Source organism: Talpa europaea (genome assembly GCF_964194135.1).
Source record: "Talpa europaea genome assembly, chromosome: 1".
NCBI classification, from domain to species: Eukaryota; Metazoa; Chordata; class Mammalia; order Eulipotyphla; family Talpidae; genus Talpa; species Talpa europaea.
In genome coordinates, this window is record NC_140073.1 from 36,349,365 (window position 1) to 36,363,027 (window position 13,663).

The 13,663-nt window shown below is 45.6% G+C and overlaps 1 protein-coding gene across 1 annotated transcript; it reads left to right on the forward strand.

Moving 5' to 3' along the window:
* Positions 1-2,453: 2,453 nt before the first annotated feature.
* Positions 2,454-3,956, forward strand: RASSF10 (Ras association domain family member 10; the record flags this gene model as incomplete). The annotated part of the gene is made up of 1 exon (XM_084245631.1): positions 2,454-3,956. One exon carries the CDS (start codon positions 2,454-2,456, stop codon positions 3,954-3,956), a length of 1,503 nt encoding a protein of 500 aa, XP_084101757.1.
* Between the last annotated feature and the right edge of the window lie 9,707 nt (positions 3,957-13,663).

Sequence of the window (13,663 nt, forward strand, 5' to 3'; positions counted from 1 at the left end):
TGCTGTTCTAGAGCAATGAGGTATTTACTTGCCAAAAGGCAGGACTCATTCATTCACCCATTCATTTATTCAACAGATACCTAATAAACCTAGAATGTGTCAGGTACTTGGCTAAATGCAGAGGATTTAGAAATGAGCGATAGACATTTGACTTCTACCTTTAGGCAACTTAAAATCTAGTAGGAATGGCAGCTGATAACAAAGTTCTAGCAATCATGTGTGAGAGGGGAAGGAAGAAGGAATGTCTGCGTATGTGAGGGAGGAGTTGGGGTAGTGGGCTAGGACAGATTATGTGAAATGGATTTGAGAGAGGCTTCCAGGAGCTGAGAGTGACACTCAGTCAACAGCAAAGGAAACAGGGATCTCAGTCCTACAGCTAGGAATTGGATCCTGCCAACAACCTGAGTGAGGTTGGAAATGGATTTTTCCCAGAGCCTCCAGTTGAGAATTCAACTCAGCCAACACCTTGCCTTCGGCCTTGGGAGACCCTGAGCTAAGACCCTAGTCATGACATAGTAGACTTCTCACCTTCAGAACTGTGTACTTATAGATGGGTAGTATTGTAATACATTAAATTTGTGGCAATTTTTAGACAGTAGCATTCTTGTCCCCGCCCCCCCTCCAAGTTTTTTGCCCTCCAATAAAACTTCTATTGTGGACAGAGCCCGTTCAAGCACTTAATCCTCACAACAGCCCTATTAGCCACCTATTTCTATTATCACCATTCACAGATGAGAAAACAGGCTTAGAGAGATGGGGTTTGTTTCCTAGGGGCACAGAGCTAGTAAGCCACACTCTATGGCTTCTCGTTGCCTTTAGGATAGGTCCAAATACTGAGGCAGGAATTAAATGCTCTTTCTGACTCAGCTCCTGATCACCCATCCAATCTCATTCTTAGAAGCTCCTCTCACTAAAATCCCTTATCGCCCTAGTAACTGCCTTTCTCTGTTGATTCCTTAACTTTGCATATATAGTTCCTTCTACCTGAAATTGGGCCTGCCCTCTCCCCCCATTTATTTTTACTATGACTGACTCAAAAGTTGCTTCCAGTCTTGCCTAAGATACCACCTCTTCCAGGAAGCCTTCCTTGACTTTCCCAGGCTGAGCAGGATGGCACTCTAGTTTTTCCCTAGCACCTCATGCTCTCCCTGTGTTGGACACTTTCATTCAACTGTGCTCTCCACTAGATTTTAAGCTCTTAGAAGGCCAGGACCGCAATTTGTTCATCAAATTGCCCTAGCAAGGTAACTGGAGCATAGTACATACTCAAAAATGTTTACAGAGTGGATGAATAAAAGCGCTTTATTCAAGCAGTAGTGGGGAACCATCCAAAGTCTAGGTGCAAAGGAGTGACCTATTCAACCCTGCCCACCAGGACAAGCTGAGGACAAGTCTTGTGCACAAGGGCCATCCTCATCAACATTGGAGGAAGAACAAAATCCACTTGTTTTTTGGCCTTGGAGATTTTGAACTGTAAAACTTGGTTCTGACTTCTTCTTGACTACATCTGGAAAATGCCAGAAATTTACATACTGGAAAATGCCAGAAATTGTCACGGTAATGATTAGGTTTCCCTTTATGATGGAGAGAAGTGGAAAAAAGAGCTTGCGACTTGGGTCTGGGATGAACTCCCACTAGAATCAGGAGTCCCCCTGTCAAGAAGGCTGGGGGAAGCATCACCCCATAAGGTAATGGGGAGGGCGGCAGTGAGCTTGTGAAAGTCTACACTTAACCTGGACTATTCTATAGCCACACTTGCTCTGAGGACTCACTGCCCCATCTTGTTCTTAAACATGCACATATTACCACCAGGCAAAGAAGTCTGGAAGGCTTCCCAGCTGGAAGTCCAGCGATGTGGTTCGAGTCTCCTTAGAGACTGCACGAGGGGCTCTCCCACGACTCTGCCTTGAAGGGCCAGGAGCCCAGTCTGGAGGCGCTGGGGAAAGTGAGAAAGTCAAATCAGAAGCGTCTGGTCCGCCCTGAACGCAGCAGCTCGTCACCCCGCGCTACCCCGCGGCGAGTCGGCGGAAGGGGCCGAGGCCGAGACTCCCGGTCCCGGCTACGCGGGTCGGGAGCGGACTGGGCGCCCTGGGCGCAGCCAGGCTGCAGAGAGGCGGTTCTGAGCGCCGCGCCTCTCCGGCTCCGGCCGCGCGGCAGCTGCGAGCAGGGGTGGGAGGGGGAGGAGCCACGTGGGGTGGAGCAAAACCCGGCGACCCGGGCATCCTCGCGCAGAGCCAGAGAGGTGCCGCGCAGGTCCGGGCGCGCTGCCCCAGGAGCGCCCGCCGTCCCGGCCCAGCACGGCCGAAGCGCCTCCCGCCGGCGCCAGCGCTGGTCTTCGGTGCGCGGCCGGGAGAGAGCCGCTGTTGCCGGGACAAGGGTCCCGAGCTCCCTCCCCACCCACAGCTGCCGGACTGCCCGCGCTGCCCCTGCCGTCCCAGCGCCCCGGCTGCGCAATGGATCCTTCAGAAAAGAAGATCTCCGTGTGGATCTGCCAGGAAGAGAAGCTGGTGTCGGGCCTCTCCCGCCGCACCACTTGCTCCGACGTGGTGCGGGTGCTGCTGGAGGACGGCTGCCGGCGGCGAAGAAAGCAGCGGCGAGGCCGGCGGCGGGGGGCAGCAGGGGACGCCCCAGGCCCAGGGGAGCTGCTGGAAGCTCTGGACGAGGACGACGAAGACGAAGACGAGGCGCTGACTCAGGGCATGCTGTGCGGGCCCCCGCAGTGCTACTGCATCGTGGAGAAGTGGCGGGGCTTTGAGCGCATCCTGCCCAACAAGACGCGCATCTTGCGCCTCTGGGCTGCCTGGGGCGACGAGCAAGAGAATGTGCGCTTCGTGCTAGTGCGCAGCGAGGCGTCGCTGCCCAACGCCGGCCCGCGCAGCGCCGAGGCGAGAGTTGTGCTCAGTCGAGAGCGCCCTTGCACGACCCGGGGGGTCCAGCCGAGGCCCAACGTGACCATGACCCAGGAGAAGCAGCGGCGGGTGGTGCGCAAGGCTTTCCGCAAGCTGGCTAAGCTCAACCGGCGGCGCCAGCAGCAGCCGTCGTCACCCTGTTCGTCCACTTCATCGTCCACCACCTCGTCCTGCTCGTCGTCACCGCGGGCCACGGAGAGCGCGTCTGTGGAGCGCATGGAGACGCTGGTGCATTTGGTGCTCTCGCAGGATCATACCATCCGTCAGCAGGTGCAGCGGCTCCGGGAACTGGACCGCGAGATCGATCGCTATGAGGCCAAGGTGCACTTGGACCGCATGCGGCGACATGGAGTCAACTACGTGCAGGACACTTACTTGGTGGGCGCAGGCCTCGAGGTCGATGAGCCTAGCCCGGGAGAGGAGCCAGCCGCGGCGGCGGCCGCTGCGCCTTTGGACGGCGAGGCGCAGGCGGTCAAGCTGGAGGAGCTGGCCCGGCGCTGCGACGACCTGCTGCGGTTGCAGGAGCAGCGGACCCAACAGGAGGAGTTGCTGGAGCGCCTTTCAGCCGAGATTCAAGAAGAACTGAACCAGAGGTGGATGCGCCGGCGCCAGGAGGAACTCGCGGCGAGGGAGGAGCCGGTGGAGACCGAGGGCCACCTGGAAGGCGAGCTGCTGCTGGAGCAGGAGCAGGTCAGGACGCAGCTCAGCACTAGCCTGTACATCGGGCTCCGGCTTAACACAGACCTGGAGGCCGTGAAGTCGGACTTGGATTACAGCCAGCAGCAGTGGGACAGCAAGGAGCGCGAGCTGCAGGGCCTTCTCCAGACTTTGCACACGCTGGAGCTGACTGTAGCGCCCGACGGGGCTCTGGGCTCTGGCGGGGCTCCTGCGGAACCCGGACTTCAGGCTTGCGCCGACGTGTGGGTGGATCAGGCCCGTGGGTTAGCCAAGAGCTGCCCAGGGAACGACGAGGACTCGGACACCGGGCTGAGTTCCATGCACAGCCAGGACTCAGACTCAGTGCCCGTGTGCGAATCACTTGTGTAGGAGGTGCAGGGTGGCAGAGGGAGAACAACGCTTCTCCCTTCCTTGTGGAAAACACTGGCCTGGGCGGCTCAGGGGCTTGAAACCTGGCTGAGGGTCAGCCCGGGACTCCTGTGGGGAACAGTTCTCTGGCTGGGCCTTGGGGGGGTTCAGGACACCCGCCCCTCAGCGGCGCTCCTCGGGCGGGCTCCGGGTTGAGAGTGCTGGAGGGTGCGGGACTTAGAAGCCGGGTCTCCTCCTATCGGAGCCTTTTTAGGGGAAGGAAGGAGGGAGGAGGTAAGAGTCCCCCCTCCTTACCCTACCCCATCCCTCCTCCCTCCCCCCAGTGGAAAACAAATGCTCCGGGGAAGCTGACGTGGTCCGAGCCCATTTTCAAAGACAGCTATGAAAGTATTATGGAGATTTCACCACTTTTTTTTGTTTGGGAAGGACTGATGGCAGCTAGAATTTTAGTTTGTAGCATAAAGTGCTTTTAAAAGAAACACTTGGATGAAAAGGAAATTCCTTGAATGTTAATTGTGACTGTGAACATGTCAAAACTAGCCAAAGAGGACGCATTGGTGTTGGTCTCAGCCTTACTTACATCATTGATAAAACCCATAGGCACCAAAAATCCAGGCTGTTTACATTTCTGCAGATTTGGGAATTACCCGTCTGTTAAACTGACTTTTATTTTCTTTCAAAGGCCGAATTGTACGGAAGTCTAACCTTGCATATCCTAGTAAATACTGTATATGCTAGAATGGGATTCCCCCCCCCCAATCATTTATTATCACAAAAGCCAAACATAACACTTTTGAGAGAGCGAATCCTGGCAGACATAATCGCTGGTTATAATTTAATCTGGGCTCTTTGGGATTTGACCCCGCAAAGGTATGTGTGTTGTCCTTTCATTCATATTGCCATTTCATCCACTTCTATCTGAGGTAACTTTTTCTGTTACTTCAGAAAAAGTAAAGGGGAAGTTGTAGAACTCAAGTTTAAGTACAACTAAATCTGCTATTGAATGAACACTCTGTTTGAAACTAAGACTTGAAAACCAGATCTTTGTGTTGAACTTTTGAACTGAGCTATATGATTAAAACTAACCATGACCTCAACAGACTTTACCCCAAACCTAAGTCTAACTCTAGTTTCTTTGGTTAGAGAATAGTTACTTGTCCAAACTTACACTGAGATAGTGTAAATATCACAGTTTACTAGCCAAGGCCCCCAAAGAAAAACAACAACCCAGCTAGGTGTTGTTCACCTTGAGTGAACAACATAACAGCAGCAGCACATAACCATAGATGAAAGCATATGAAAGTGAGCTAACGACTTGACTTGAATTACTCTCATCTGGTTCACACCTTTGCATGCACCAGGAGATGCAAGCATAACACCTCTCCCTCCCTGGCTGGTGACAGAGCCCTGGTGGGGACTTAATGTAATTGTTCCAGTTATTTCAATTAAAACTTATCAGTTGTAGCTAGTTGTTGCCCTTGTGGAAGGAGTCTGCTGGCTGTGTTCCCTCTGGAGCTCAGTACTTCTGAGGAATGTAGGATCTAATCTGTCCTGAGGTGTTAACAATGGGGTGTGTGTGTGTAGTGTGTAGCAGCCTGGTATCAACCCAACTGGAGGGGCTGGCTCCAGTTTCAACACTACATGTGAAGATAAGAGGTTATGCTTTATAGAGAAGTTTCTTCCCTTGGAGAGGTTCTGTCTGCCGATTGCCAATGGAGTCCTGCTCACTTAACCCCCTCAAGCCCTGTGGGTTGTCTCCTCAGACACAGTGACCCCCCACTCCAGGCTGTTACAACATGTGTGGATGTTTCAGATTTTTAAGTACAATGGGGATAAAAAGCCATTTTCTTAATTGATGTTTTCAAAAGACATTAGTAGGCATAATTATGGTTTTTTAGCTTTGTTTGATAGAGGAAAACATCTATGTATCTGGTCTTGGGCATGCTTAAAATGAGGAAGGGACCAAAAGAAACCCACCGTCCCCCAAAGTCACTTGATCCCATAAATACTAAGCCTAATGATAGCTTTCCTTTTGAGGCAAAGCTGAAATCCTCATTAGAGTGTGACAAACGCTGCTTGTCTGAATGGTTTACGCTGGCAATGGGCTGACCTGGTGGTTTTCAAATTATTATGCTTCCCCCCACCTCCCCACCCGCCCCCAGGCTGGTAAGGGAGGTGGTTCTTGGACGTTTATTAACTCAAAGGAGAACACAGAAGTTGGCAGAACAGGCCTGCCTGGCAGAAAGGGACTGTTTTCCTTTCACTATTATTATTTCAAACTTTGACGGGCTGCTGACGTCAGCAAATATGCCTGAAGCCTGTAAAGCAAATAAGCCACATCACAGGCAGGCCTGTGGGATTCATTGGTGCCCTCTTTCCAGAACCTTCCCATCCTGCCCACCTGAAAATGCTTCTCTAGTCAACTCTTCAGGCAGTGAGGAGGATTTGTTTATAACAAAGGGTGGCCCAGTCTGCTGGGTCATTTTTTCTTTCACCCAAATCAATACTCTCTGTGTGGGTAGGAGAAAGGGGGACGACAGGGGGAGGAGAAAGGAGACAATAGCTTCTTTGACTCAGAGCTCTTGAAAGCCCGAGAGGTGGACTATAGATATAAAAACCTACCAAAGCAGTGCCTGTGCCTAGGAAGTAACTTAGAAATGCTATTTTAAAATCCCACTCACTTTTTAAGCAATCATGGCAGTAAGAATGAGGATCCATGAATGACAGCACCAACACCAAGATTTCTGTGCAAATCCTCACCTGTTCTCCAGGCTTAAATCCTGAGGAGGAAACAGCAAGCCATCTGAGAATATAAAATGAAACAGGCTCCCTGCCTGTCCCTGTTTTGGAACTGCTACAACCTATCGTATTTTTTATATAAATGATTCCACTGTCAGTCACCTCCTACCAAAAGATTCCACTGGCCATGTCTGTTTACTATCTTATAAAACACGATTATTATTAGCTGATAAAAGGTATACACTATAGTCCTTATGATGGGCTTGAAAATTACATAAGTGAAAAGAAAGAAGTGGCTGAAAATCCCGACACCAGAGCTTATGACTACCAAAAATTCTATATTTCTTGTCAGACATTTTGAATTATGAAGTTTTCCTATTTTCTTCTTAGAAAAATACATAATTTTAATGGGGTTGTGATCTGCTTGGGTTTTGACAGCCCCCTTATGAATAGCTCCATCCATCTGGTGAGTGTATCCTGCTGCATGTAATGGTTCTCGACTTACTATGCTATACTGTTATAAAATAGCACTTGAGCACTTCTCTATTTCCCTACTTAAGCTCCCACCCCATAAGGTTGATACTCCTCCCCATAGGTTGATACTTAAGTACAAAATTGTTTTTCAAAAGATGTGCAATCACCAAGGCATGAGTTTGCCTATTTCCTACTTCACCACATCTTCCCTTTCATTAGATATTACATTTTAAGAAAATATTTTAGTCAAAATTAATTCATCAATTCTTTGTGACCCCAGGAACCCAGAGCTGGCAACCACTGACTTAAAATATCCTTATAATAGAAAAGGCAGTTCATCTGATCAGATGTGTTGAGAGGACCCTGAGTCTTCTTTCCTTCCCAAGACCTTGTACCCCATGAGCACTGCTTTGTGATAGCAATCTTACCTCGTTTCAAAGCTGGCCCACCATCTGCTCTGTCTGAGCAGGACCGACAAAAACTTCATGTGAGCTTGATTAAGGTGATTAATAAACAGGAGAACCGGATTTATTTTAAAAAATATTCATAGTCTTTTTTTCATCTTAAGTCTATGGGAAAAGGTTATTCTTAGAAGGTGATGCCTTAAAACATATTTGGTTTTTTGTTTTGTTTTGCTTTGTTTTTAAAGATTTATTTATTTATACAAGAACTGGGGTATAGGTCAGAGGCATGGGAGAGTGAGAGAATTCACCAGAGACAGAGCAGGGAGCTGAACAAGGCAGTTGGACAGAAGACACTGCTGAGGGGAGCAGCAGATGAGGCAGGAGAGTTCTGCTGCGCCATGTGGGTTTCTCCCTGGCCAGGTATTGAACCCGCACTGCAGGGGCTTCGGACAGCTTCACCACAGGGCGCTCAACCTGCTGTGCCACCAGGGAGGCCCCTTAAAACATATTTGATGTACTTCTCCCTACCCACCCCTATCAAAAATCCAATGAAAATAAATAAAATACATAAATAAGCCCACTTGTTTATTAACAGTCTCTAATTAACAGTTTATATTTTTCTAGGGATTTTATTCTACATGTGATGCTACACCTGAGCTCATTCTTAAATTCTTAAAAAGGGACAATTTGATTGTGACAATTTGTGAAAACTGTGGTGTGAAAATGCTCATGAAACATCTTCTAAACAGAAAGGAAGGAGGGTGGAGAGGAACTATCTTTTGTGGAGTGCTTTCCAAATGCCAGATCCTCCTGCTGCATTTCCCTGCTTGTGAGGTGGAACTTTTTAACCTCCAATTTTTATAGATAAAGAAATGAAGAACCACTCAGTTTGCAAGTAGTGGATGCAGGATTCTAACCCAAACCTGACTCCAAAACATTGTGCCCATTTTGTTCATCACACCAGTCACCTTAGAGCCATGAAGTTCTCAGCACAGCCAGAAAACAAAATTCCTCACAGGCCCCTAGTATTGGCATTAAAAGGGCCTCCAAGATGATAAATTCTTTTTTAAAAAAATTATTATTTTATTTTATATAATTCTTACATCATTTTTCATTTTTGCACAATGTATGCATTTTCATTTTGGTTATATTCGCCATATAATTCCCACCCCCCTTGTTTTGACCCTAATCCACCCCTCCCCAGTGTGTCTCTGGTCTACACTTGATCTTAGCCAAAAGGCCGAGAAGCGGTATGTCTCTGGTCTACAGTTGCTTGTTGATTTTGATTTTTTCTTTATTATAATTAGTCTTTTTCCTGGTCCCTTATTTAGGTTTTCTAAATTCCTGCTGTGAGTGAGACCATCCGGTATTTTTCTTTTTCTTTCTGGCTTATTTTGCTGAGCATGATCCCTTCCAGCACCAACCATCTTGCTGCAAATTGCATGAATTTATCTATTTTGATTGCTGAGTAATATTCCATTGCGTGTAGGTACCACATCTTCTTGATCCAGTCATCTATTTTTGGACATTTGGGTTGTTTCCAAAGCTTAGCTATTGTAAACAGTGCTGCTATAAACATAGGGGTGCAGGTGCCCTTTTGAATTAATGATTCTGTGTCCTTTGGGTAAATACTTAGGAGTGGAATTGCTGGATACATGGAAGCTCTACAAGATGATAAAGTCTTGTCCAACTATTTCTACCAGGAAGGTGGAATGATTTCCTAAGCATCCCAGAAATAATATATATCTACAAGGTGAGGATTTAGGAAAAGAAAAAGGAGCAGAGATTCCTGTGTAAATTTCTGGACATTAATACCCTGTGTTTCTATCAGCATGGAGGCTTTGACTAGGTAGCTAGTCAACAATCTAGAACCCACAGCCCACAGCTTATAGATACTGTGTGGCCAATGACATCTGCAAGGTGGTGCCAACCGCTATCCCAGTACTTTTCATCTGCCTCTGGGTACATGATAATAGGAGAAGGGTGGTGGGCAGGCACTCTGGGCCTTCTGGGGAACCCCTGTGCCCACGGAGTTAGATATGAACACCTGATGAAGGGCATCTTGGGCCATGCTGTCACCTCTGCACATATGAATTCCTTGGAAGGTCTCCCCAGCCTCTGACCCTCTTCTGCATTCTCATGCAGATTTTTCCTTTTTCAGACACTTCAGGATTCTCATAGCTTTCAGTGTGAAAATTCACATTTCTTAGCAGGATTTTTAAAGTTTTTGGTTAACTAGTTCAAGACTCCTCTTCAAGGTCCTCCCCCAGACCTCAGAGTTAAGTGGATCCTATTTCTTCATTCAGGACACGCTGCCATCTTTTGTGCAAAGACTCTTTTTAAAAATCTTACTTTGTTTTCCTTTACATTCTCCTTTCTCCTCCATTCCCACTCCCGTTTCCCTTCTGGCCCCCATCTTGTATAGACACCTATTCCGTGTGTTTCATCTGTGACCTTCTAAACCATCTTATATAGTCAAGGCTGTCCCATCGCACAACTCCAGAGGGCACCATTCTTAACGTATTTTGGAGTCATGCTGTAGGAAACTGGGCACAGCACCCCTGAAATTGAACAACTTGCTGGCACCACCCATTTGCTGGTGTATACACATATATCTTTGGAAATTATTATGAACTGGCCTGCATGCTTGTGTTTAGTATATATCACTTTTATTGGATTATAAAACTCATGATATTTCACTTTGCATACAAAATTATGTTTGTATAAAAACTCCAATGAGTCTAATTATGGTATCCTATCACATTAATTTAATATATTTCTTAGTGGCAGAAAATGAGGTTGTCTCCAATTCCTTGCTATCTCAAACAATATTGAAATAAATATAGACAGATGTTGGTGACTGTATGTGAGAACTTGTCTGAGGCTTAAAATCCAGAAGGTCAATGCTAGACTGCTAGATGACTCTCCCAGTGGCTATACCAAATTAGGATCTGAGCAGCGGTGAAGAGTCTCATTTTCCCCCTAGCCTCACTAGCACTTGGTATTATCCAACATTCTATTGTTTACAGATTTGCCTTAATTTTCACTTCTTTGAATTCTACTGAAGTTGGTTTTCATATACTTACTATCTTTTAGATTCTCCTATTGTTATCAACCCTTTTTTCTTGGGGTCTCTTTCTACCAAGTTGGCAGGATTTCTTATGTTATAAACATTACTTTCTATTAGAGCAAGTATAAATATTTTGATCTGTCCTCTATATTTAACTGTTTTTATGGTATTCATTGTTAAAAAAAAGTCTTTAATTTTAATAGAACTGAATTTGGTGCACACACTCCCCCTTAATGGCATGTGACCTGGCGTTCTTGTTTATAGTCACAAATATATGCTCTGTGTTTTCTTTTGTGAACTACGTACTTTCTCTATTTCTTTTTCTCTCCCTCCCTCAGTCCTTTACCATTGATTAATTGGGATGCTTCTTTACCTTTTTATTTTTATTTACCAGTGTTCAAAATAATAAGCTTGTTTCTTAACATTTTCCAAAAGTGACTGATGATTTATTGTTTTGGTTCATATCTCTGGAGATTGTTGAGGCGCAAAAAGAAATCATCCTGAACCTCTCTGGGTTCTTCTTGGGCTAGATGAGTAATTAAAATAGCATCAGATGATGTTAGCAAAGGAAAAACAACCAATTTAATTATGTATATATGGATCATTTACATGGTTGTAAATTCTATAAACTAATGGCACAAACCAGAAGTATTGATCCTGCATTTTGGAACCTGGGGAGTCAAGGATAGAGACGGAGAGACTTGACATGTCAGATAAGGAGGGGAGAATCTCATTCTTTTTTTTTTTTTAAAGAGGCATATATTTTATTTATTTATTTATTTATTTGTTTGTTTGTTTCTTTGTTTATACAAGCACTGGGTACAGTCAGAAGCGCGGGAGGGTGAGAGAATTCACCAGAGCCAGAGCGGGGAGCAGAGCAGGCAGAAGGACCGAAGGACACTGCTGAGGGGAGCAGCGGGCGGCAGGAGAGGTCTGCGCGCCATGTGGGACCCTCCTCCAGTGGCCGGGGAGCAGCCGGGGATCGAACCGGCACCACAGAGGCCGCGGGCAGCTTTGCAACCCAGCGCTCAACCGCTGCGCCACCAGGGAGGCCCAGCAATCTCATTCTTACTCTGAGCATAAAGGTGAGATTCTCAGAGGACATGTTAACTGATAAACTTAGAACTGGATGAGACCCCTACATTCTTCTAGGTCATGAAAGGGGAAACACTGATTGCGTCTTTGACTAGGAAAGGACCAGAAACTTAGGACATGACAATTTCTTCTTCAGTTAGGGGGAGGTGAAGGACTTAGGCAAGGACAGAAGTTTCTGCTAGCCTTCGGGATCCTCACTACTCTTAAGTGAAAACAAGCTACATTCTTTAGATAATAGTAATAGACCTGCCAAGGCTCACAAGTCATTGACTGACCTCTAATTCCTATACTAAGGTGACAAAAAACCTACTCTCAGCATATTAAGAAAAGCCTATCTGACTCTTTTCCTTCTATTGCTAGATTTTTGAGTGTTTTCTTTTTTTCATAGAAAGTGTGTTAACTTTTGTCAAAAGCTTTTCTGCATCAATTGAGATGGTCATGTGCTTCTTCCTCCCCTTATTTTGTTAATGTGTTGTATAACATCAGTTGATCTTTGTATGGTAGCACATAATCCTTATAATATACCATGATTTTGGTTTGCTAGTATATTGCTAAGGTTTTTTGTATCAATAGTCATAAGGGATATTGGACTCTAGTTTTCTTGTGATGACTTTGTCCAGTCTTGGTACTAGGTTATGTCTACTTTACAGAGTGAGTTAGTGTTCTTTTATTTTCAATTTCTTGGAGAGTTTGAGAAGAATTGTTAATTATTCTTTAAATGTTTTGTAGAATTTATCAGTGTAGTTGCCTGGTTCAGGATGTTTCTATTGGAAGGTTTCTGATTCCTCATTCAATCTCCTTACTAATATATCAAGTATAAATATGTACTATTATATAAAAGAATTTGTTTATTTCATCTAGGTTGTTCAATACATGGTGTTACAATTATTCATAGTATTCTCTTATAACCCTTTATATTTCTATAAATTTAGTGATATCATCTCTCATTGTAGAATTTTGTTTCTTCTCTCTCTTAGTTAATCTAAGATTTGTTAATTATGTTGCTATATAAAAAGAATCACTTCTGTGTTCACTGATTTCCTGTTTTTCTCATCTCTATTTTGTTTATCTCTAGTCATTATTTCCTTTCTTCTGCTAACTTTCAGCTTAGTATGCATTTAGAGCTATATGATTCCCTCTTAGCACTGCTTTTGCTGCATCCCTATTAGTATGTGTGCTTTTGTTTTCATTTATCTCAAGGCATTTCTTAGTTTCCTCTGTGCGTTTTCTTTTTTTAAAGATTTATTTATTTATTTATGCAAGCACTGGGTACAGTCAGAAGCACGGGAGGGTGAGAGAATTCACCAGAGCCAGAGGCGAGAGCAGAGCAGGCAGGCTGAGAAACACACTGCTGAGGGAAGCAGCAGGCGGCAGGAGAGGTCTGCATGCCCTGTGGGACCCTCGCCCAGCAGCCAGGGATCGAACTGTCGCTGCAAAGGCTGCAGGCAGCTTCGCAGCCCAGCGCTCAACCACTGCGTCACTGGGGAGGCCCTCCTCTGTGTTTTCTTCTTTGCCATGTTGGTTATTTAGGAACATGTCATTTATCTTTCACAGAGTTCTCAAGTTTCCAGTTTTCCTTTTGTTACTGACTTTAGCTCTTTTATTGTGATTGGAAATGATAAATTGTATGATTTCAGTCTTTAAAAATTCATTAAGACTTATATGACCTAGTATGTGGTCTGACTTGGAGAGCCTGGGAATGCTCTGCATACACTTGAAAGGGAAAAATGCAGCCTGCTGTTGCGGGGTGGATATGTCGTGTATATGTCTGTTAGGTACACTGGGCTTATAGCATCGTTCAGGTGCTCTGTGTCCTTATTTCTCTTCTGTCTTAATTGTTCTGTCCATTATTAAAAATGCTGAATGTAAAATGCTTAAATGTGAAGTCTTTCACAATTATTGTGCAACTATCTCTCCCTTCAGTT